The following is a 26,430-nucleotide window of genomic DNA, read 5'->3' on the forward strand; positions in this document are numbered from 1 at the left end:
CACAAGGGTGCCAGCCTCTGACTGAGGGACTACAAAGGCTTCTTTCACTCCCCCTCCCTTGTCGCGCCTAACCCCTGCCTTTTCGCCCCCCTCCGTGCTTGGCGGCTAATCTGGAGGCGGCTCCCGAGCCCCCCTTGCGACTGGCGCGGGAAAGACAGTTTTCCTCCCCTGAGCTCTGAGCCAGCAGGCTCCTCTAGGGGGGGGTAGCTTTGCCTAAACCCCTGGAGGGGGCTCCCCTCCACTCCTCACACACACTTACGCATCCTATCTCTTCTGCTATGTTATATTGAAGAGACAGCGGTTTCTTTTCTAGTCTTCTCATGCCTGAACCCCCCCCCCCCCCGGCCTTTCCGCACCCCAGACTCAGGCTGCCTGAGTGCTCTTAGACTGCGGTGGAGCTCAAGGGAAAGCTCCCCGAGTTTACAAGGCATCAGCCCAGCCAGCTGTGAAAGGCACCCAATCCAGGTAATAGGCAATGGCCACGATCAACAATAGTCACTCCAAAGGCACCCATGGAGCAAGGGGACTTCAAGGTGATTACACTCATTATCCCCTCCCAGGGCAAGGGGGAGGTAACCCCTGGCGCTCGGACCCAGAACTTTTCATGATGTGCTAGAAAGTCCCCGGTCCCTTTTAACCCCCAGAAAACTTTCCACAGACACCCAGGGTCTTTTATCTCATTTTTTCTGAAGTTCCAGCGAATGGTTGGAGGGAGGGAGAGGGCATTCGAGCATCTCTCTCTGTTGCCTAATTGTTCAGAAGAGAATTCGCCAGCAGCGCACAGCATCGAGTCTCCCGGCAGTGAAAGGGTTAGCTGCTTGGTGTTGATTGTTTGAGTTCTTGAAGCGGGGTGAGGGGGAAGCGGGCGAGCGCCAAAGGGGCATTTTAATTTTCTCGACTGACACACAAATGCATTTTTGCAAAGAAAGAGCCATTTACGGCAGCTTTGGGGTAATGGATCTGACTGAGACCTGTCGCTAGAGATATTCTGGAGAGGGCTTCCTTCCCTTTCGGTACGTGTACTTGTGTGTTTATTTGTGTATGTAAATTGATTTTAATTGATTTTCCCCCCAAGTGGCTGCGGATATGTGTACACACACACACACACACACACACACACACACACACACTACATCACACTACACCACACCATACCACATCTCTCTCTCACACACACACACACACACACACACACACACCCGACACACAAACACTCCAAAGAGCTCTAGGATTGCCGGGGAAGTCCTAGCACACTGTCTATAGGGGAGCTTTGAAACAGGACTTTCGGGAGGGGAATTGGTACGTGTTCTTCAGTCTCCCTCCACCTCCCTTTCCTCTTTACAATCCCGGCTCTCCCTCCCCACGGTTGCCGGCTCCTCTGCTCACGGGGCACTGATGGAGGTCAGCTCCAGATTCATGACTTGAAGAAATAAAACGGGAGAGCTGGTTTGAATTTCTGTTGAGGATTAGCAACCAAGCCTTATCTTTCTGGCTCTCGAAACCCACCCCTCCTAGCTCTTTCTCTCTCTCTCCTCTCCTCTCCTCTCCTCTCCTCTCTCTCTCTCTCTCTCTCTCTCTCTCTCTCTCTCTCTCTCTCTCTCTCTCTCTCTCTCTCTCTCTCTCTCTCTCTCCCTCTCCCTCTCCCTCTCTTTCGCTCTCGCCCCGCCCCGCCCCCCAACCCCCCACGTGTAGATTTCCAGCTGCCTGTGTATGACACGGGCATCCGTATATGTAGGAAAGGGGGGCATTGATATTCAGGAAGGTAGAGAGGCAGCTGGTCACCGGAGAATCTAGGGACTAGGTTCCCAGACTGCCTGTGTCTCCCAGCCAGGCAACTAGGAGCTGAGGACGATTTCGAAGATCAAGGAGTCCAGGTCACTAATTGAGGCGGGAGGGCAGCGGCCAAGATCGGTGTGGTGTGGGAGGGAAGATCTTGGAAAGGGTGGTTTGGGTCTGTATTGGCCAAGCTGGGAGTGGGAAAAAGAAAAGCAAAGATATAAAGCGAAAATATGTGTGTAGAGGTGGGGGTGGGGGTGGGGGGTGGGGGAGCAGGGTGGAAGGTCTCTCTCCTTCGGGAGAAGCCAGTCTGTCTCCATGCCTCCCTTTAAAGACAGTGACATATCTCTCCTCTCCTTCTACTCTGCAGGAATGTAATCTAGGATGCTCATTCTCAGGTTGCTCAATGTGGTAGCCCCAGTCTACTTCTTGTGCATCTCTCTGGTGACCTTCATCCTGCAGCTCTTCCTCTTCCTCCCCAACATGTTCAAGGACCCCACAATTACCCCTCTCTTCTCTCCGGCTCTGCTACATGGGGCTCTCTTCCTCTTCCTTTCTGCCAATGCTCTGGGCAACTACATCTTGGTGATTCAAAACTCACCTGAAGATATGGGAACTTGCAAGAATGCAGGGGCTAGAGGAGTGGGTACCCCTTCTGAGTGGCCAGAGGCAGGCAGGAAGGCCTCATCCTCTTCACAGAACACCCACTTTTGCAGGCTCTGTGCTAGAGTGACCCTGAGACACGACCATCACTGTTTCTTCACAGGAAATTGCATCGGAAGCAGAAACATGAGAAACTTCATTATGTTTTGTCTTTATACCTCCTTGGCTTGTCTCTACTCCATGGTGGCTGGAGTCGCCTATATCTCCACTGTACTCTCCATCTCTTTTGCCCATCCTTTGGCATTCCTAACACTCCTGCCTCACTCCATTAGCCAGTTTTTCTCAGGTAAGTCAGTCTGATAACAATGACCAATCTCAAGGTCACAGCTATTGCCACCAAGATAATTATCACCATCATCATCATAGTCTTAGAGCTGTAAGGGAATTGAGGGACAATCAAGTCAAGCTTAGAGGTGAGCAAAATGGGATTCAGAGAAAGGAAGGGCCATCTGAAGTGACCCAAAGTTAGGACTAAAATTATCATCTTTACTTTCTTTTTCCTGTCTTTTCCCTCCTCTTTTTCACTGTCTAGGTGACCTTAGACAAGTCATTTAGGTTCTCTGAACCTTCATGTCTCAGTTTCCTCCCATACAAAATAGGGATAATAACACTTGCTTTGTCTGTCTCACAGGGTTGTTGTAAAGAAAGCATTTTTTAAGTCCAAGGTACCATGTAAATATATTATTAGGTGGCTCTGTGGATAGAATGCTGGACCTGAAGTCAGGAAACCTGAGTGGTCTCAAACCAGCTGTGTGATCTTGAGCAAAATCAGTTAACTCTTGACAGCTTCAATTTCCTTGTCTGAAAATGAGGAATACTAGCACCTACCTCCCATGGTTGATGTGATTTTGATGACACACTTTGCAAACTTTAAGGTACTATATGAATACTCTAGCTAGTAATCATGAATAACTACTTTCTAAGATTCTTTGCTTTCCCAGAGCTTTATAATCACTTGAGTTAACTGGATCCCTTTATATGATTTATTTAGTTTCCTCTTTACTATTTAGTAGTGACCCATGGAAGGCTATATCCCTGGAGCACAAGTTCTGGTAGCCCCTAACAACCTGGAAAGAGTCTGAGTCTACACCCAAAGATGGACTAAGTGTCCATTGTCTGGGGACCAATAAAGCTAAGTTGGAAGAGTTTCATGGCCAGGTTGGCCACAATGGGATGAAATTTTGGCCATAGTACTTCATGAAGACTATCTCTAAGGGAAGAGAGTAATTGTGATTTATGCCAGCAAAGGAGTCGTCCCCACTGATGTAATCCCAGATCCTTATCATAGTGTTAATATGTCAGGAATTGTGATTTTGCCTATGCATGAATTCTCTTTTTTGAAGCAGATCATATATTTTTACCTGTCTGCGACTTATCTTTTGGTGCAGCTAGGTGGCAAAATGGGCTTGGAGTCAGAAAGACTCCACTTCCTGAGTTCAAATTTGGGCTCAGCCACCTACTAGTTGTGTGACTCTAGACAAGTCACTTAAAGCTGTTGACTTCACTTTCCTTATGTATAAAATGAGCTGGAGAAGGAAATGGCAAACCCCTCCAGGAACTTCAGCAAGAGAACTCCAAAAGAAGTCAGGACAAGTTGGACATAGCTGAACAACAATGACTTCTCTTTTTAGCTCCAAGACATTTAGAGATTTACCCATGGTCATATAAAGATGCCAGAGTCTGGATTTGAACCCAGGTCTTTTTTGTTTTATGTGAGCACTCTATCCATTTTCCCATACTACCTACTTCTCATCCTTACACACAGATCTATAAAATAGGGGGTTCATGCAGACATCAATGAAAAAGACTGCCTAGCAAAGGTTAAATCATAGACTCATGGATTTACCACTGCATCTGATTTCAATGGTTTATTTGGGGTTGGATTTAATACAAAGACTTTGTTTTACAGAGAAAGAAACTAAGGTTGAGCCAGGTTAAGTAACTTGAACCCAGGTCCTCTCATCCCCAAATCAAGCTGCCTTTCCACTACTCTCCTGGGAGAACAACCCCAGATGCAGACTCTTTATTTCCTAAATCTTCCCCACTTTCACTTTCTTGTCACTATCTGTTATTCTGCTAGGGTGAGTTTGATTAAATGATAGCAGTATTTTGGATAACACTTTAAGAGTGTCCCAAAATTCTTAGTGCAGCTTTAACCGTGAATAATTTTGAACTTCCCTAAGACTTTTGGGGAATACTGTAAAACATTGCACAAGTGAATGATCTGAGGGGCAGCTAGGTTGCACAGTGGATAGAATCAGGCCTGGAGTCAGGAAGACATTTTCCTGAGTCCAAATCCAAACTCAGATACTACACTGTGACCCCAGGCTAGTCACTTATCCCCATTTGCCTCAGTTCCTCATCTGTAACTATTTGGAAAAGGAAATGGCAAACCACTTTCAGCCAAGAAAACCTCAAATGAGGTCAAGAAGAGTTGCACACAACTGAAACAACTGACAAACCTAACTGACCTAAGTAGGAGATTACTTGTAGTGGCAACTCCTGTAGTTTTTGCCTAGTCCTAGAATTCAGCCCCTGTATGATTTCTTTCTATCATCACTGACTTCTGACTTGATCTCTTTCCCTGCTTAAGAGTGAAGAAGAAAGAAAGCCATGGACTAAAAGTGAATAACAGTGAGAGCTCCACTGGAATGTGTGGATGCCCCTTACTGACTCTGTGACCTTGGGCAAGTCTCTTTATTCCTTGGAGCACCAGTTTCCTTATCTATAAAGTAAGAGGACTGGACTAGATTAGGGAATTTTAGCTTGGACTTCACAGACAGATTTCAGACAGTGTGAATTTGAATGAAAAAAAATGGCATCTTTATTTTCAGCATAATTCTTGATTTCCTTTGTAATCCTTTTAAATTATATTTTATGCATTTATACAATCCCATATTTTATACATTTAGAGACATTCTGAAAATGGGACCACATACTTCACCAGACTGCCACAAAAAGGTGAATCTCTGGGTTAGATAATCCATTTCTAAGGTCCTTTCTAATAGACCTTTCAAATTTATGACCTGTTTATGGTAAGATAGGGCTAAAAACTTCAGAGAAACAACCATCTTTTTTGAAGAACTCACTGAAAAATAATCATTTCCCCCCACTCCAGTCTTTAGATGTGAAAGTAAATTAAAAGGAAAAAAGGAAGTCTTTGTTGCTAGGAAAAAAATTGTTGTTCTTCAGTTCTATCATGTCTGATTTTTCATGACCCCATAAACCATAGCTATCCATGGGGTTTTCTTGGCAAGGAGACTAGAGTGCTTTGATCTTCCCTTCTCCAGTGGTTCCAGTAAATCCTTTTATCAGGCAGTCAGAGGTTAAGTCACTTACCCAGGGTCATACAGTTAGGGAGTATCTGAGACTGAATTTGAACTCAGATCTTCCTGACTCCAGGCCCAGCTCTCTAATCACTGAACCATCTAGCTTCCTCTGCATGAAAGATACCTCTACTGAAGTATATATTTGGTAGCTTCCTGTAGCATCCATATGGATGAGTACCTGTGTGGTCAGAAATATAGAGAGCTAGACCTGTCTGTAGATTTCCCCTGGTCATTGCTCTAGAAATCCCAGGGTTCTTTTTCTATAAGGGAAAATCAAAGGAAGTCAGGGAGTGACAGTTTTGGTCCGATTGTGAACTGATTGTTTCTTGGAGTGACAATCATGTAGGGAGGAGCTAGATTGCGGGGTAAGGGGATATGAGCCCAAAGGGAAAATTTTAGAACTACTTTGTTCCTGGCAGGGTATCGTTTTGGGCATAATATGGTTGATACAATTTTCTGAAGTATAGATCTTCCCAGGTAATGGAATTACAAGAGCCATAACTAACAAAACTTCACTGGGGCGTATTTGGTTGAGTTGGTGGCTAGGAGTGAAGGAGCAGTGGTATAGAATATAATTTCATGGGGGCACTGAAGGTGGCCCACCTCCCAGAAAGTGTAATTCCTGTCCCTGTGGGGATACTCTTATCTTGGTAACACCAAGAAAGGTACTACAGTGATAGAACCCTCTGGGTGTTGGCTAGGGATTATTGTGCCAGTTGTAGGAAGATATCAAACTAGAAAAGGGCATTCTGGTGGTCTAGTGATTGAGAACTAGGGCTAGAGATGGAAGGTCCTGGGTTCAAATATGACTTCAGACACTTCCTAGCTATGTGACCCTGGGCAAGTCATTAACCTCCATTGCCTAGCCTTTACCACTCTTCTACCTTGAAACTAATACTTAGTATTGATTTTAAGATGGAAGGTAAAGGTTGTTTTTTAAGGAACCATGTTGCTCCTCTAACTCAGAGCCTAAGACTTCTGAAGAGGGGAAGAAAGATGTTTTAGGGAAGGGACTTCGTATCAGTAATCTGACACAGGGTGGCTGCTAATAAAATAAGTGGATCCAGGGTGGGCTGGGAATGAAGGTGAATTCAGTGGAAGGTATAACCTGAGGCAAATGGGATAGGATGGATTACAAAAAGCCAGAGAGCTGCTATTAAACTTTATTTCCAAAGTAGTTCAATAATTTAAAATAGACTATTACAAAGAGAGAATCCTGAAATAAGTCTCTATTAATGATAAGAACTAGTCTGGGAACCACTCCAGAATGTAGCCTGAAGTCTATTCAAAATTTACTCAGATTGGGAGAAGGAGGAACAAAAAGAAGCCCCCTACTTTGAACTGATAGAAGAATTCTCTGCAGAGTTGTGAAAGTGACCTGGTGACCAACACAGAACTCCCTCCCCTACAGATGAATTGGGAATGAGCCTCATGATCTGCTCAATTTCCTGGCTTCACTCTGGCCATGGAGAATGGACAAAGGCTTTTTGTCTTTTCACCCCCTCTCTTATCCTAAGAACGTTTATATGATACATTCTTAACAAAGCACCTTGTTTACATTCCATAATATAAATATTGTAGCGTCTGTTTTATAAATAAAGAAACTGTTATTCCAAGAAGTTAAATGGTAAAATGCCCAAAGGGTTTAATACCTGAGGTCATAGAGGTGCATTCTAGGGGAACAACTTCTGATGTCAAGTCCAGTGTTCTTCCCACTAGACCATATTACCTCATCCTTCATTAGTGTTGTTGTTGTTATTGTTGTTCAGTCTCTTCAGTTGTGTCTAACTTTTAGTGACCCTATTTTGGGGTTGTCTTGGGAAAAGATACTGGAGTGATTTGCTTTTTCCTTATCCAGTTCATTTTAAAGGTTAGGAAACTGAGGCAAATAGAATTAAGTGATTTGCCCAAAGATACACAACTTCTAAGGCTGGATTTGAATTCAGCAAGGTGAGTCTTCTTGACTTCAAGTCAGGTGCTCTATTCATTTTGCCATTTAGTTGCTCCTCTCTTGCTACCACTTTAAAAAATCTCTTTCCAGCCCTTCCTAGAGTTGTTGTCCTGTCTTCTATACTCATACTCCCTGCCCAACACACTGAGGCAAACAACTTCTACTCAGGTTGTCCTGTATCACCTCCTTCCCATCCCTGCAGCCATTTCTTTCTCCCTCAGTATTTTCAGTCCAAAGATTTGACAACACATCCATACTCCCATCCAACTGTCCCCAGCCTCCAGGAAAGGCTAGAAAATCCAGAACTGGCTCAAATCATTTAATGTAAATAACGGTGCCTGTACATCCTGCCTCATGATCTGGTATTTCAGATGCACATAATCTGTGATCAATAAAATTGCAAGTGACATGTGTCTTAGGAAAGGGGGGGGGAGATCTAAATCAAAAGTGACACCTGGTTATTATCCCTTTATTGAAGCTAGAGAGAAGCCGCATTGCTGAGTGTGTATATGATTTTTGTTGGGGCAGCTAGGCAGTGAAGTGGAGAAAGTGCCAGGCCTGAAAATTAGGAAGACTCATCTTGCTGAATGAGTTCAAATCTGACTTTAGACATTTACTAGCTGTGTAACCCTGGGCAGGACACTTAACTCTTCTTGCCTCAGTTTCTTTATCTGTAAAATAAAAGAGAAGTAAATGGCCAACCACTCCAGGATCTTTACCAAGAAAACCCCCAAAGGGATCATAAAGAATTGGACACAACTGAAGCAATTAAACAACAATGAGAAAATGACCACCTTGTTAGATATAAAAGTCAAGTTCCCAGTCAACATTTCCACAGCTTGGCACAGTAGAAGAAGCATTAGATTTGGAATTAGAAGACCTGGATTTGAATCCTAACTTCCCCATTCTCAACCTGCAGGCTCTTGGACAATTTGATTTACCCCTATGGGCTTTGATTTTTCTCATTTACAAAATACAGAGGTAAAACTGGATGAACTCTAATGTTTTTTCCAGCTCCAAATCTGTGAACCTATGAAGCTTAAGGTCCTTCCACTAATTTGCTGTGTGACTAAGAGCAAGTTGCTTCATCTCTCTCAACCTCACATTTCTTATCTTTAGAACCAGGTTGAAGTTACCCTGACCTTCTCCAGGCATGCTAAGATAAATAAGAGTAACTGGAGCTTTTTGGAAGAAAGATTCCAGAGAACTTTCTAACAATTAAAGCTGTTTGAAAATGGAACAGGTTATGGCAGCTAGGTGGCAAAGTAAATAAGAGTACTGGGACTGGAGTCAAGGCAGACACAAGTTCAAATCTGGCATTGGACACTTAGGAGCTGTGTGACCCTGGGCAAACCACTTAACTCTGCTTACCTTGCTTTTCTCATCTATAAAATGATCTGGAGAAGGAAATAGCAAACCACTCTAGTATCTTTGCCAAGAAAACTTCAAATGGGGTCAAGAAGAGTTGGATATGACTAAAATGACTAATTAACAACAAATCTTGGGGGTACAGCTAGGTGGCTCAGTGGATTGAGAACTAGGCCTGGATGTTGGAGGTCCTGGGCTTAAATCTGGCCTTAAACACTTCTTAGATAAGTGACCCTGGGCAAGTCACTTAACCCCTACTGCCTAGCCTTTTCCACTCTTCTGCCTTGGATCCAATACACAGTATTGATTTTAAGACAAAAGGTATGGGTTAAAAAAAAATGGAACAGGCTATTTGTGAGGTAATGAGCTTCCTGTCACTAGAAGCATGTAAGCCAGATCTGGCTGAATATCTCTGGCCAGGGATTTTTAGAAATTCTGCTTTGTCTGGGTAACTGGATTCAAATGTTTAACTCTTAAGAATTTATGATTCTATAAAATCTGCAATGTGATAATTAAACATTAAAAAGAGTAGTGGCAATGGGTCTAGACAGCTGAAACACCTAGAAAGAAAACAGGCCCTAGCTTGTAAACATTGCATCCTAGGGATAGATGATAACATCCTCTGTACTCCACACTTGAATTATCACCAGGCTGTATCCTTAGATAAAAGCTTGGAGGAAATAGCTCTGGCTTGTCCTGGCTTGTCCCTGGATCTCTGACCGAACAGCAAGAAAAGACAAAGTCAGATTATGAATGTGGGTCTACACTAATTGCTGAGACAGATCCCCTCCCCCACTTTTTCTGCCCCATAAGGGCAACTCTTTCCAATCAACATTCCTCGAACTCTTGACTGATGTGATGTTGTGGGGCCCAAATCTCCTGAAGGCATTCATTTCTTTGTTGGCCTGTGAACAAATAATAATAACCAGAACTGACAGAAGAAGAAATGGGTCAGAAGGATGGCTTTAAAAACCCAAATTATCTTGGTCCTTTCTCTCCACCCCATCCCATCCTGGCAGAAAGTGATTCTTTGAAATGCCAACTGGACTGAAGTCGAAGCCTCCTGGGCATCTGGACTATTTATTTACTTCTGACTTTGCAAAACTGGACAGTCCCTAAGACTCTTGGGGATTTGGGTGAAATAAAAATGCTAATGAGCAAGCCCTAATTCCCTTCTGCTTCTTCCCTGCCTGGCCAGATAACACCCCTCTCAGCAGCCCTCATTGAGATTAAAAAAGACAAGATCTAGGCAAGTCTCAAAGTAGTGAGTGAACCTCATGAGGACTAGGAGTCTAGGGAATATGTTAACTGACAAGGAGAGGGAAAGGGTTCATATGGGAATTGGAATTCAAAACCAAGGACTGATTATAAAGCTCCTGATGACTGGCACCTTAAAATTAGTTCAAGAAACAGTGTTATCTCATTAGGAAAAAGAAGGAAATAAGGAGAAAACACTTGGACTCTATTCTTATGGCCATCACATTGACTATTTGGGTGGACTTAGGGTAATTCAATTCAACAAACATTTATTAAATATCTACAGTGGTGGGACAGCTAGTTGACTCAGTGAATAGAGAGCCAGACCTGGAGATGGGAAGTCCTGGGTTCAAATTTGACCCCAGATACTTCCTGGCTGTGTGACCCTGGGCAAATCACTTAACCCCAATTGCCTAACCCTTACCACTCTTCTGCCTTGGAACCAATATACAGCATTGATTCTAAGATGGAAGGTAAGAGTTTTTTTATTTTTTTATTTTTTGAAAATTTTATTTAATTAATTTAGAATATATTTCCATGGTTAAAAGATTCATGTCCTTTCCCTGCCCTCCCCTGCCCCCACCCCCTCCCATAGCTGACGAGCAATTCCTCTGGGTTTTACATGTGTCGTTGATCAAGACTAAGGGTTTTTAAAAAAGGCATCTACAATGGACAGAACTATTTTAAAGCACTGGTAGAGATGCAAAATTCAGATAAGACACGGTCCCAACTCCCATGAAGTAGGAAGTGTATGGGCAGGACATGACATTAAAAATAACTATAATACAAGATAATAAACGAGAGATACAAACACAATGTTATAAAAAGTCTAAAGGGAGGAAAGGCCATTGCCAGTAGGGGGAAAAGAAAAGAATTTGGAACATGGATTTAGAGCTAGAAGGGAATTTTGAGAACATATAGTCCAGCTGTATTATGTAACAGAGAAGGAAATAAAGGCCTACGGAAGTTAAGCAACTTACTTAGAGTCACACAAAAGCTGAATGGTGGAACCAAGATTTGAACAAAGGTCCTCTGACTCCAGATGAGTACTCCATTCACTGCACCATTCTGCCTCCATGAAGGAGATAGCATTTGATTTGGACCTCAAAAGATGAGTAGTAACTCAAAGGACACAAGCATATCTACCACTTAAATAACCCATCAGGACCCAGAAAAGTAGGGAAGAATAGAGACAATTAGTTTAGGGCTTTGGAATTTAACTGAAGCCACTGGACCTGACTCCTTCAGACATGCTTTACACAGCTGTAAAATAAATGTGTGACCATGATTAGGGAGAATTTAAAATTGAACTAGAGCTAAAACCTGGCAAAACTTTTCACTCTGAGTTGTTTGGAAATTGCTTTGATGTCCCTCTTGAACCCAAAGAATAACTAAGCTGATAAAACATGCTCATGTGACCCAGTTTTAATTAAGTTGGCTTGGCCTGAAATTCTTTAGTTTGAATTAAATGCAGACCTTTATAGGCTCATCTTCTTGATTTTAAGTCTAGCCTCAGACACCTACTAAGTGCTTGATCCTGTGCAAGTCACTTAACCCTGCCTCAGTTTCCTCATCTGTAAAATGATCTAGAGAAGGAAATGGCATACTACTCTGGTATCACACTTGGCTTAAATATGGTCTTACTTGTAGTCAAGGAAGATATAGTACAGTGATGGCAAACCTTTTGGAGACCAAGTGCTCAAACTACAACCCTTGTGCTGCATGTGAGCCCCTTGCCTTAGTCCAGACAGGGGAGGGAGAAAGTGCTCCCATTAGGCTGCTGGGTGGAGGGGTGGGTGATGTTAGAAATGTCTTCAGGTGTGCATGGAGAGGAGGAGGGGAACAGCCCCCTTCAGCATGCATGCCATAGGTTTGCCAACACGGATATAGACCTTGCCATCATACTCTGTTAAAAAATGTTACCATGCCCACAAAGAGCACTCTGCATGCCATCTTTGGCAACTGTGCCAGAGGTTTGCCATCACTGATATAGTAGATCCATGTTGGTGAACCTATGGCATGTGTGCCCTTCCCTCTCTCCACACATGCCTGAGTACATTTCTTACATCATATAACCCTCCACCCAACAGCCTAATGAAAGTGTTTCCTCCCTCCCCTGTCTGGGGTAAGGTGAGTGGCTCACATGTGGCATGAAGGTTGTAGTTGGGGCACATGTCCCTAAAAGGTTTGCCATCACTGTACTAGATTGATTTGGGATTCATTCGGCTTGAAGAGTCTAAGATGAGTGCTCTGCTCATCCTGCTGTCATTTCTTTAATGATTTTTAATCACTCCTGAAGTGATTCTTAAAACCAATCTTGTGATTTAGTCTTGGCAACTTTTTCATAGAAGGTTAGAACTGGAAGAGCCCTTAAAGATCCCTTCAACCAAACCCTCTCATTTTACAAAATGAGGAAACTGAGAGCCAAAGAGATGAAGTGATTTGTCTAAGGTCTCTCAGCTAGTGAACAGCAGAGGCATGTTTTGAAATCAGATCTTCTGGATCAGAAGCTATTTCTCTTTCCACTATATCCCAGTCCAGACTCATCATTTTGACCCAAGTAACCCATTTATCTACCTTATAAACTGTCTGGCAGCCATTTAGAGACAAAACTCCCTTTTTCATCCTCTAATGTCATAATCTTGTTCCTCTGCCCTGATATAAAAATTTCCTTCTTCTTGCTCCCAGCTGAGAGATAGCGAGAAGGGAAGTAATGATAGGAGTCCATAGAAATGAATAGTGTTCTTTTTCATGTTCTCTGAATAAAGAACATAATGGATTTCTTACCTTTATAAACCACCGTTTCTATTCTCTCTCCCATTCATCCTCCTGGCCCTCCCTTTCTGTGACCCTGATAAACAGTAGCACAGAAGGGGGAAAAAAAGTTAGGGCAGTTAGTTCATTTCTTTCCTCCCCTTGCTGCAGCTCTGCAATTGCTTCAAAATGTAGCTTCGGTCTCATTAATCTCCTGGCAGAAATGCATGAATGGGTAATGTTTCTGTACGTGGTCTGGGTGTATAAAATGTTCTCTTCTCTCTCCTTTTCCCCCTGCTCCTCCTCGCTGCTCCCCACCCCCAACTAGGAGCTGTCCTTGGTTCTGAAATGTTCGTCATCCTCATGCTATACCTCTGGTTTGGAATTGGACTGGCTTGTGCTGGCTTCTGCTGCCACCAACTCCTGTTGGTCCTCAGGGGACAGACCCGACACCAGGTTCGGAAGGGGATGGTGGTGCGTGCTCGCCCTTGGAGGAAGAATCTGCAGGAGGTGTTCGGAAAGAGATGGCTTCTGGGCCTCCTGATCCCCATGCTCAATGTGGGGAGTGATTACCCTCGACATAAGGGCAAATAACAGTCCTGCCCTTTCTGGCTTTCTCTCTCACACACCTTTTCTTTTCTTTCCCTCTATCTCTGACTGAACACAGGCATATGTTCTTGTTTCTACACATGATCTACTAGAATACTCAGCAGTAGGGAAAGGTCAAGTCAACTCTCAGCATCCCAACCTACAATCAAGTAAATAGGTAGTATTAAATAGAGGACCAACTGCCTCCTCAGTAGACAGGAAAGCCAAAAACCCAGAATTCTGATCCTTATGTCACTAGGAAAACAAACTGACAAGACAACCATGAATTCCCTTAGGAATGACTCCCACTGCTCTCAGAACTTCTTCTTAGGTCCCTTCTCTCCTCGCCCCCAACTTTCTAATCCCTTTGTCTCCACTTATAAAAATTATATATGATGTCATCTGTGTAGTCTTCCTCCAACACCCTGGTGAGGGTAAGGTTGGGGAATATTGGATTGCTGAGGTTGATGCAAGTCTCAGAATGACCTTGAGGCAATGAGAAATGTTTAAAAATAAAATATATGAGAGGCAGCCAAGTAAGTGCTAGCCCCTATCCTGCCAACTACAGGAAAGACTAAGAGAATTTTAGAATAATAATAATAATAATAATTTACACTTATATAGTGACTTAAAGTTCATAAAGCACTTTGCATCTATTTATCTCACTTGAACCTTGCAGCAGCACTATGAGGTAGATACTACAGGTATTATTATCCCAATTTCACAGATCAAGAAACTGAGGCTCTTCACACTTTAGTGACTTACCATGGTTATTTGGCAAGGTTGGTGGGATTTGACCCCAGATCTTTCTTTCTTTTTTTTAAACCCTTACCTTCTGTCTTGGAATTAATACTGTGTACTGGTTCCAAGGCAGAAGAGTGGTAAGAGCTGGGCAATGGAGGTCAAGTGACTTGCCCAGGGCCACACAGCTGGGAAGTGTCTGAGGCCAGATTTTAACCCAGGACCTCCCATATCTAGGCCTGGCTCTCAATCCATTGAGCTACCCAGCTGCCCCCCCCCAGATCTTTCTTGACTTCAGGCCTAGCCCTTTTATAATATCCCACATTGCCTCACAATTTTAATTTTGGAAAATATCTTAGAAACCATGGAATTAATCTCCTCCATTTTGTAGAAAATGAAGTCCCAGAGATTTTCCATAGTTAATCAGTGGGGAAACTGGTACTGGAGCCCAGATTTCCTGATTTCCAATATAGTACAGATTCCCTCCATGCCCCCTCTCCTCCAGTGCCTGAGAACAAAAAGAAAGAAAGGCTCATTCAGTTACTCCTTTTCATAACACATCAAGGTGACAGCAGATGGCCTTGTATTTTTACTTTCCAATCAGCCAGCTGTCCTGCCCACCCTACCCCACCCTGTCTCTGCTGCTTACCATAGCCCAGAGCTTAGTGATCAGTTTGATTTTAAAACCAATTGCTCCTCATCAACATGGCTCCTTTCCAGCTCTTCTTACTTGGTTGGCAGCCAGGAAGACAAGGACAGAAGTCAGAAAGATAAAAGGGAGAAGTGAAGAAAAATTGGAGAGGTATATGAAGGTGTTCAGTGGCTCTGTGTGTGTTGGGTCAGCAGCATGTCACTGCAGTGTGTTGGGTCCAAGAATGAAGGGGACTAAGGTTAAAATAGAAAGAGTATTTGGCAAATGTGTTCATTTGAACTCAGGTATTACAGAAGGAGACTCACTGAAGAAAGCAGAAATCTTATAGTCCATGTAGATAGAATCATGTGAGGGGCAGCTAGACCTGGATTTGGGACATCCTATTTACCTAGCCTTGCTGCTCTTCTGTCTTAGAACTGATATTAAGTGGGCAACTAAGTGGCTCAATGGATAGAGAGCCAGGGCTAGAGAAGGGAGGTCCTGGGTTCAAATTTGATCTCAGACACTTCCTGAGCAAGTCACTTAACCCCCATTGCCTAGCCCTTACCACTCTTCTGCCTTTGAACCAATACACAGTATTGACTCTAAGGCAGAAGGTAAGGGTTTAAAAAAAAAAGAATTAATACTAAGACAGAAGTTAAGGGTTTGTTTGTTTTTTTTAAAGAATCACATGCATATAGGATTTCAGACCTGGAGGGTTCTTTGAGGTTGTAATGTCCAATTCCATCATATTTTAGAAAAGTCCAAAGAAGTGATATAAATGACCCAAAGTAATCCAAGGACATGACAGAGCCAGAAAATCTAGATTTTCTGATTCCAAATCCAGTGCTCATTATTCTATGCCTCATTTCAGCTCATATAACAAAGACCTTTTGAAATCTTAGATTTTCTAAAAAATGGAATGGGTTGGCTTATGTTATAGTAGCCTCTTTATCTCTAGAAGTATTAAAGAAAAGCTGGATAAATTAATGTCAAAGATTAGGTCATTTACCACACCTACAGTAACCTCGAAGGGGAGAATGAATAGTAGATCCGGGCTTTTTTTTTTTTTAAACAAGCCAGATTGTGGAGAGTCCTTATTATTGGCAACCAAGTATTCTACAAATCTAAGAATCTCTGACTTCAATTACCTGTACTGGATTAGAAATGGGGAATAAAGAATCCTGGCCCTCTCCTAATTCTATAGAGCTTCCATCAGCTCATTCTAAACTCTGAAGCTGGTGATACAGTTTCCTGGGGGCTAAGGGTATACTGTGAATGTGAGTGAAGTATAACTAAAGAAGAGAAGTGGGACAGGTGAAAGGTAGGGAGACAAAAATCTGATTTCTATCAACAGGGAGTGTGGAGGAACCAAGTGACACTCACACACACAGTACTGTATTTTCAACAATGAGTGACAATAAAGTGTTTGTTTTTTAAAATTTATTTTAAGTTACCATCTGGACTCTGTGGTTGTCAGCTGATTTGTTATGCTGTGTTTAACCCTCACATGGGTGTGCTATTACTGTTCACTGGTGATTTATAGGCACATCTAGGAGCCCTGCCCTCTTTCCTCTTCTTTTTTCTCTTCCACTTTCTCCTCTTCCTTTTTTATCACCTCCTTATTTTCTTCATTCTTCTACAAAATCTCTACTTCCTTCTCTTCTTCCTCTTCTTGTTCTCACTTATATGCTTTACCTTTCATTCCATTATCTTCTACCTCTTCCCCCCTTTTCTTCTTCCTGTCTGGGATTTCTGTGTTTTCTTCTCTTCCCATCTTTTCTCCACCCACTCCACCGATACACACACTCACAGTACCATCATATGCCATCCACATCATTTTTCAGTGCCTCAATCTTTTCATCTAACGAAATGGACCCTCTTCTTAAAGTTTTACCCTAGAGTTGTGGCTTCCTCATTCCAAAATCCAGGGACCAAAAGGGTTTTAGGTGAGCTATTTTTCAGTATTGCAAACCAATATATTTTCCCTTCCTCCCAGAGAAGGAAAACCATTCCTTTATGTAGAGCAGTCCCATTCCCTCTCTCTTTCAACCAATTTCCCTTCTCCTGGGACTGTAGCTTTCTTTGTCTCTGGGTTGTTGCACCTGGATCCACACACATATTCTGGTTCTTCCTACATTGCCTTGCTATTCCCTCTGGGGAATGGGCTCTGAGCTGTTATGACACAGTCTCTTCCCACTGAGGCATAAAAAGAAATCTATTGACAGGAAGCCAAATTAGGATGGCCATAAACTAGAAATTTCCAGGGAGTGTTAACTGCGAGGCCAAAGCTTTAAAGAAGTAGTAATAATAGTGTGGGATTTTATGATCACATTACACAAAAGACTTTCTCATTTGATTCTTACCACAACCGTAGCAGGTAAATAATGTAAGCACTAGTACTATCCCTACTTCAACCCCGGATGATTGGAAAACTGTGTTCTCTACTCATCCCATAGCTTCTCCCCCCACCCACTTCACCAATACACACACTCACAATGCCATATGTTAGCCACTTCATTTTTCAGTGCCTTGTATTTTTCATCTAATGAAATGGACCCTCTTCTTAAAGTCTTACCCTAGAGTTGTGGCTTCTTCATCCCCAAATCCAGGGACCAAAAGGGTTTTATACTAAGATATGAAGTAATGTGCTTAATATCACATAGCTAGTGAGCATCAGTCAGAAGTCATAGGATTTAGAGCTAGAAGGGAACTTGGAGACCAATGAGTTCAACCTCTTTACTCTCATAACCTCAGAGGAGGAAATTGAGGCCAAGAGAGGTTACATTAACTTGCTAAGGGTCCAAGTGACTCAAATATTCAAACATCCAATAGGTTACTGAGGCAACTACACTGTGGTACAATTGAATATAATGGACTTCTCCATTAGTGGTAATGCAGTGATCCTGAACAACTCAGAGGGATTTAGGAGAAGGTTACTGAGGCAGAATTTGAACTCAAATCTTCTTAACTCTAGGCCCAGTTGGCACTCTGCCTACTGTGCCATCTACCTGATAGGCTCAAGTCTTTTAGACTCCTTTATGATTGCCAAGATTCTTTTTTCAGAACAAAACTGTGTAGTAGATAGTGCAAATGTTATTCTCATTTTACATTTGAGGAAACTGAGGCTCAGAGCCTCAGAGTAAAGTGGCCTGCTCTTAGTCACAAGATTAATAGTAGTAAGGACTTCTGACTTTAAGGTCAGGTCCCTTTCCCCTACCCAAAGTGTTTCAACTCTAAACACATCCTGTATGCACTTCATGCTTGCTGCTTCTATATTAGGCTTTGTGAATGGAAAGGGGGAGTCTGTGGCTATTTACTGACTCGTGAAGCTGATAAAAGAGAAGGTAAAAAGATAGTGTGAGCTTGTGATCCCACTTATTCCCAAATAATCTCAGACAAAAGGTATTACCCTAAAGGAAGAGGGAACTAGGGACAAATAACAGGTTGTGGTTTGCTGTTTGTTTTCATAACTAAAATGTAGCCACCCCTCCTCAGGGCTCCACTGATACAGCTATATGAGTTACAGTACTAGCTGACCATTGGAGCACATTGAAGGCCTCCTTGGTTCTTTTCCCTGACCTCACTGCTATTTAAGGAATGGGTTAGGGTAAAGAAAATCATCACAAGCCATGCAACCAATGGCCTCTTGAAAGGATTCCTGACTTTTATGAAATACTATTTGTAAATGAAGATTCAGTGTACTAGGTAAATCTATGGAGGATTTTGGGGAAGATATCCACAAAATGAGACGGTATGGAAAGGTTGTGATTTGCAAGGTCGATCACATCAGGGAGCAATCAAAGTACTGCTAGTATTGCTTGTAAATGATGAACTCACACTGGAAACCAATTATAGAATTCACCACATTGCTAACATTAATTTGCCAGGATGTTTGCCTACAGACCACCTACAGGTGAAAGATCCCCATGAAGAATCTTATGGTCCTAGAGTCGAGAAGGATTTCTGACAACTTCAAGATCACATTTGCCTGCAATCTGAGGAGTAGCTGAAGGAAAATATTAACCTTCAGCAAAGTCTTAGTTCAAAGATTATTTTTAAAAATCAGAGCTGTAATTTAATTGGTGAAGGAAGTTCCCAATAAGAAACTCCCTCTACTAGTCAGTCAGTCAATAAACATTTTAAGTGACTACTTTTAACTTCCAGGGGGGACTGTGCTAAGTGCTGGGATACAGAGAAATCAAAAGGCTGTTCTTGTTCTTGAGAAGTTTACAGTCTAATGCGAATGACAACGTACAAATAACTATGTACAAACAAACTATATACAGGATAAATTGGAGTTAGTCAACAGAGAGAAGGTTCTAGAATTAAGCAAATTAGGAAAGGCTTCCTGTAGAAGAGAGAATTTTAGCTGGAACTTGAAGAATACAGGAAATCCAGGGGGTAGAAATAAGAAAGGAGAACATTCCAGGTGTGAGTAGACAGTGAAAACGTCCAGAGTTGGAAGGTTGAATATTTTGATTGAGGAAAAGCAAGGAGGCTAATGTCACTGGATCACAGAGTGTGTGGGGAGGGGATGCATGGTTTGAGAAGATTGGAAAAGTATTACTAAGTATGTACCACAAAGAGATCAAAGCAAAAGGAAATGGACCTATATATACAAAATATATAGCAGTTTTTTGGGTATGGCAAAGAATTAGAAATTGAGGGAATGCCCATCAACTGGGAAATGGTTGAAAAAGTTGTGGTATGTGACTATGCTGGAATACTATTGAACTATAAGAAATGATAAGCAGAATGATTTCAGAAAAACCTAGGAAGAATTACATGAACTGATACAAAGTGAAATGAGCAGAACCAGGAGAGCATTATACCCAGTAACAGCAATATTATACAATGATCAACTATGAATGTTTTAGCTATTCTCAGCAACATAATGACCCAAGACAATTCCATAGTATTTATGATGAAAAAGGCTTTCTACCTCTAGAAAAAGAACTGATAGAGTGTAAATGCAGATCAAAGCATATTTCTTTTACTTTATGATTCTTCATTTTTTTCTCTGTGTTTTCTTTTGTACTGTGACTAATGTGGAAATGTTTTGCATGACTGAACATGTATAACCTATATCAAATTGTTTGCCTTCTCAATGAGGCAGGGAGAGGAGTAAAGGAGAGAGAGAATATAGAATTCAAAATTAAGAAAAAAACTGAAATGTTAAACATTTTTGTTTGTATGAAATTGAGAAAAAATAAAAAATAAGATAAAAAATACCAGTGATGATTGGCAACATCTCTGCAATTTATATATTCTGAGAATTGCCTGTGGGCACAGCGATTTATCTAGGGTCACACAGTCACTAAGTGTCAGAAATGGGACTTCTGGTTCTCAGGCCAGCTCTCTATCAACTATGCTATACTGCCTCTGGGTTTTAAGGATATAAAACAAAATAAAGGGAATAATCTTTCTGAACATGAGAGGATGAGAGAACAAAAGTTTGGCAAAAGGGTGATATCCTTTGCAGATGGACCATTTCAAACTGAATATGTAGTGTAAAAAGTTAAAATTCTTCCTAAAAATTCAACAGTATTCTTCTTTTGGTCAGTGGAGAGAGACCTGAGTCTGGAGTTAGGAAGACTTGAGTTCATATCTAGTTTCAGACTCTTAACTAATTGTGTGACCCTGGGCAAGTCACTTAACCCTGTTTGCCTCATCTGTAAAATGATCCGGAGAAGGAAATGGCAAACCTTTCCAGTATCTTTGTCAAGAAAACCCCAAATGGGGTCTTGAAGACTCAGACACAACTGAAATGACTGAACAAAATTCTTCTTTGATATTTGGATAGATAGGAAGTATCATTTCCTAATCACTCGGCCACACAGACCTATTCCATAGTACCATTCCACAGGTCTCTATCATCCCCTCCTCTCCAATAGCTTCAGTCTTTTTCACCTTAACAATTGTTTCCTCTTTGACAAGAACATGTCCCTTATCTTGGGGGGAAAAACCAACAGCTACTTGACTCCTCTGTCTGATTTTAATCATAATAACCTTCATTCATTATCTCCATTTCCTTAAAACTTCTGAAATCTGAGTTCTGTCTCCACTGTGCTTTAATAAAAAAAAACAAACAACCTTTCTGTCTTAGTAACAACTCTAAGTTGGATGGGCAAGTGCTAGGCAAATGGCATTAAGTGACTTGCCCAAGGTCACACAGCTAATAAGTGTCTGAGACCACATTTGAACCCAACTCCTCTTGATTCTAGACCTGGTACTCTATTCACTATACCACCTAGTTGCCCCTCTACTATACTTTTACAGCTGCCTTGTCAAAGGTTTCCAAAGAATTCTTTCCTATCAAATCTAATTATGTTTTGGGAATCCTCATTCCTTTTTTGTGGAACCTCTCATCTGAGCTTCAACCTTTTATCTTTCCAGTTGGCTGTCTTGTTGTTACTTCAAGCTCAACACATCCCCAAATCTTTTCCCCAAACCAATTGCCTCTTCCAGTTTCCCTTTGGGCAGAAGTAAAATCATCATGTTCTACAAAGTTTTGAAAACTTTTTTGACTCTTCTCTCTCCTTAATATACTATAACTAAGCAAACACCAATTTCTGTCCAATATTCCTTCTAATTGTGCCATGTGTTTTGTTTCTGTTCATATGGCCCCCACAGTGGTCCAGCACTCATGCCAAGTGACAGCAACTCATGCCAAGATCACAGCAACAGTCTGATATCTTTCCTGCTTCTAGAGTCCCCAATTTTTCCCCCACACTGTTAGGAAATTTATCTACCAGACAGCAAGGTGGCACAGTTCAGAGGTGTCAAACACATGACCCACAACACTCTCCAGCACAGCCTGAGCCAGATGGAAACATAATTGGGAAATATTTTTAAATGAATAAAAATACACTAAAACCTAGATAATATTACATTATAAACCTTTCAATATGCAGCCCAAGGGGATCCTTATGTGGAAATTAGTAGCCACCGTTCTTACAGGCATTTGACACTACTGATATAGTGGATAGAATGATGGATTTGGAATCAGAAAGACCTGAGTTCAAATCCTATCTCATACTTTGCTAGCTGTATGACCCTGGGCGAGTCATCTGACTTTTTTCAGCTTCAGTTTCCTTTGTAAATGGGCATCTAAAGTTGTAAGGATTATTTGAGATAATATGGAAGGTACTTTGCAACACTTAAAGTGCTATAAAATGCCAGCTGTTATTATTACTATTAAAATGCTTATTTCATCATGTTACTACTCTTCAGGGATCTATAGGGACTGAAGCAAAGACCTACAGTTTTTTTTCAAATCTTTTATAGCACCTAGCACCACGTGTAGGGTATATAATAGGCATTCAATTAATACCTGATGAATGAATGAATTGTGGAGTTTGCCCAAGATCAAACAGTAGGCAACTAGATGGCTCAGTGGACTGAGACCTAGGCTTAGTCCTGGATTCATATCTGGCCTCAGACATTTCCTAGCTGTGTGACCCTGGGCAAGTCACTTAACCCCTATTGCCTAGCCTTCACTCTTCTTCTGACTTGGAACTAATATTCAGTATTGATTTTAAGATGGAAGATAAACTTTTTTAAAGTTCATGCTAGCTTAAGAAAAAAACCAATTTTTCTAGACATAATGATAATTGAACATGATAAATCTATCTCTTTTTGAGATAAAAAAATTTTTTTGAAGTCTAAGAAAAGTCTTGGAGGGGAGGGCATTCTATTTGAGCTTGTGGAGTGTGATACATGACCACGAAAAATGGCCTGTGCTATTCTGGGCTGCATCCCTCTGCAGTAGTGACGTGAATGATCCAGGAGGTGGTCAGACCTCGCCACATTGTCCTGGTACTGTCTCAAGTGAAATGCTGTGTACCATCTCCAAGTCATCCAATGGAAGAGAGGCAGGAGCTGCACCAGAAGAGAATAAAAATTACCCAGGGCTCAGCAGAGAAGACATCTAAGGAAGCTAAATTTGTATCGTCTGGGAAAAGAGAAGACTGTGGAGGGTCAGGCATGATCAAATCTAAAAATATCTTCCAGGTGACAGTGTACATGAAGGACAAGCATAACTCAAAGCCACAAGAAATGACAGAACCAAAAGCAGTGACCTGAAACATAGGATGAAGCAAGATTAGTTCCATCCTGCCTTTCTAACCTTATCTAATATTATTCTCCTCTACATACTTGCTGCTTCAGGAAACTGGACTGTGTTTTATTCTCTGGAACATATATTCCATGCTCTCTGCTCTCTGTACCTCTGCTCAGTTTTTCCTTAAACCAAAAATACTCCGCCATATCCTTTCTAACCACTGAATTCCTATCTTTTCAAGCCCAACACAAATGTTACCTCATTTATGCCACCTTTCTGGATCCTCTCTCTTCCCCATCCTCTTCAGTAGCAATTACCCACCTTGGACCTTACAAAACACTATACTTTATAGTTCTTTAATGTATCTTTCACACAATATTATGGTGTTGTTATTCAATAGTTCCAGTCATGTTTGACTATTTGTGACCCCATTTGGGGTTTTCTTGGCTAAGATACAGGAGCGTTTTGCCATTTCTTTCTCTAGCTCAGTGATGGCAAACCTTTTAGAGATCTAGTGCCCAAATGCAACTCTCATGCCCATGTGAGACCCCCACCTTACCCCAGACAGGAAAGGGAGAAAGTACTCCTATTGGGCTGCTGGGCAGAGGAGTAGGTGATGTGAGAAATGTCCTCAGGCTCTGTGGAGAGGGGGAATGGAGCGCCCCCCTCCAGCATAGGTCTGCACACATGCCATAGGTTCACTAACATGGCTCTAGCTCATTTGACAGATGAAGAAACTAAAACCTACAAGGTTAAGTGACTTGCTCAGGGTCACACATACTTTTTAGTATCTGAGGCCAGATTTGAAATCAGGAAGATGAATCTTCCTGATTTCAAGCCTGACATGCTATCCCCCTTGCCATCTATCTGCCCAACAAATAATATTACATATTACAATTATCAGTGTCTGTCACATACCCTTAATAGACTGTAAATTCTCTAAAGACAGGAACTATGTCTTATCTAAATTTTTTTTATCCTAGCATGTATACTTGGTATACAATAAATGTTTGATGAATGAATGAGTGAATGATGGGAATAGTAATTTGACTGCTCACAGGATGAAGCTAAAAGCTAGTCATTGAAGACAAGATGAAACTTAAGTTTGTGGAGTGATTTAAGGGGGTTAATGAAAGAATCCCATCCAAAATATTTCTGCCTATTCAGATTACTGTAGGGCTTAAAATTCTGTGGTTAGTAATGCATTCCTTTAGGTTAAAGCATTCAGTCTTCAAAAGCATTTTGTTATGATGCAGATATCCTGGGAAGAAATAATTCCTTGAGGTATTTATTACCTATTTATATCCTTGAGGATTTGTTTATGGATTGATGAGAGCTGGGCAGTGATGGCATATAACAAAGAGAAGTTAGATTGGGTTGGTGATAATGGCAAGCATAGTCCTAAGTATGGGGCATCGCTTAAGAAAGACCAGCATTGATAAGCAAAACTGCAGTAGTAATCCCTGGGCATCTGGTAAGCAGCATGAGAGCACTGAGAACCAACAACTGGAGTTATCCTCCCTACCAACTTAACCATCCTTACAACATGGGGCAGGCAAAACAAGGTATCAGTGGGGGTCAGAGGCTACCAAGTCAAATGCAGCAAGACAAAGGTCTACTATGTCAATGGTCTTAAAACTTGGGGAGTGTATCTAGACTAACAAAAGAGGAAAAAGAATACTTAAACAACCCCGTCCCAGAGAATGAAATTTATCAAACCATCAAAGAACTCCCTAAAAAAAGGCCCCAGAGCCAGATGGATTCACCAGTGAGTTTTATCAAATATTCAAAGAATAACTAACTCCAATATTATATAAACTATTAAAAAAATAGAAGAGAGAATCATTCCAAACTCTTTTTATGAAACAGATATGGTGTTAATACTTGAACCAGGAAGAGATAAAACAGAAAGATTGGTCTAAGGGACCAATATCCCTAATGAGCAATCATGCAAAAACTTTTAATAAAATACTAGCAAGGTGATTACAACACTTTATCACAAGAATCATGATCAGGTGGGTTTTATACCAAGAATAAGAGATGGTTCAATATTAGGAAAACCATCAGCATAGTTGACCAAACCAATAACAAAACCAAAAGAAATTGCATGATTATTTTAATAGATACAGAGAAAACATTTGACAAAATATAATACCCATTCCTTGTTTAAAAAAAATGGAAAATACTGGAATAAGTGGAAGACTCTTTAGAGTATTAAATGGCATCTATTTAAACCCATTAGTAAGCAACTAAGACCCTTCCCAATAATATCAGGGGTAAAGCAAGGATGTCTATTATCACCACTACTGTTTCATATTGTACCAGAAATGTTCACTATAGCAATAAGAGCAGAAAAAGAAATTAAGGAATTAAAATAGATAAATAATTAAGTTAAAATAGCAAAGTTACCACTATTCAGGAGATATGATGATAAACCTAGAGAACCCTAGAGAATCAACCAAAAAACTAATCGATATTATGAACAACTTCAGCAAAGTCACAGGTTATAAAATAAACCCACATAAATCATCGTCATTTCTATTTACCACTAACAAAATCCAACAGCAAGATATAGACAAAGAAATTCCATTCAAAATAGCTCTATACAATATAAAATACCTGGGGTATATGCCTACCAAAACAAATCCAACAACTATTTGAACATAATTACAAAACACTCCACACAAATAAAGTCAGGCCTAAGCAATTGGAAAAACATTAATTGCTGATATATAGGCCAAGCCAATATGATGAAAATAGCAATCCTACCTAAATTTTATCTAATCAGTGATATACCAATCAAACTACCCAGAAATTATTTCATAGAACTAGAAAAAATAAAAATAAGGTTCGGAAGAACAAAATTAATTCAAGGGAATTAATAAAAATATTAAGAAAGGAGGTTTGGTTGTATATGATATCAAGCTATACTATAAAGTGACAATCAAAATAATCTGGTACTGGCTAAGAAAAAGAGTGATGAATCAGTGATGAATTAGTGGAATCAATACATCTCAGTTAATGTCCATAGCAACTTCATGTTTGATAAATCCAAAGATCCAAGCTTTGGAGGAAAGAATTCAGTATTTGACAAAAATTTCTGGAAAAACTGAAAGACAGTTTAGCAGAGAGTAGCATGGACCAACATCTCACACCATACCCCAAGATAAATTCAAAATGGATCCTTGATCTAGAAATAAAAAGTGACACCATAAATGAATTAGAGGAACATGGAAAAATTTACCTATCAGACTTATGGATAAGGGAACAATTTATGGCCAAACAAGACATAGAGACCATTATGAAA

At 41.1% G+C, this 26,430-nt stretch overlaps 2 protein-coding genes across 6 annotated transcripts in view; one reads left to right on the forward strand and one right to left on the reverse strand.

The window, feature by feature from the left end:
• Nucleotides 1–26,430, reverse strand: part of TMEM63C (transmembrane protein 63C) — a 230,531-nt gene that overhangs the window by 178,166 nt on the left and 25,935 nt on the right. The gene's annotated exons all lie outside the window — the stretch shown is intronic.
• Nucleotides 700–16,504, forward strand: ZDHHC22 (zinc finger DHHC-type palmitoyltransferase 22). 2 transcript variants are annotated; one of them, XM_007472763.3, is made up of 3 exons: nucleotides 700–1,013; nucleotides 2,147–2,725; nucleotides 13,427–16,504. In XM_007472763.3, exons 2-3 carry the CDS (start codon nucleotides 2,161–2,163, stop codon nucleotides 13,690–13,692), a joined length of 831 nt encoding a protein of 276 aa, XP_007472825.1. In that variant the 5' UTR covers nucleotides 700–1,013; nucleotides 2,147–2,160; the 3' UTR covers nucleotides 13,693–16,504. The 2 variants fall into 2 exon arrangements, with proteins under 2 accessions (XP_007472825.1, XP_001374165.2); XM_001374128.4 differs by lacking the exon at nucleotides 700–1,013 and adding an exon at nucleotides 1,515–1,874.

The sequence above is a fragment of the Monodelphis domestica genome, chromosome 1 (genome assembly GCF_027887165.1).
Source record: "Monodelphis domestica isolate mMonDom1 chromosome 1, mMonDom1.pri, whole genome shotgun sequence".
NCBI classification, from domain to species: domain Eukaryota; kingdom Metazoa; phylum Chordata; class Mammalia; order Didelphimorphia; family Didelphidae; genus Monodelphis; species Monodelphis domestica.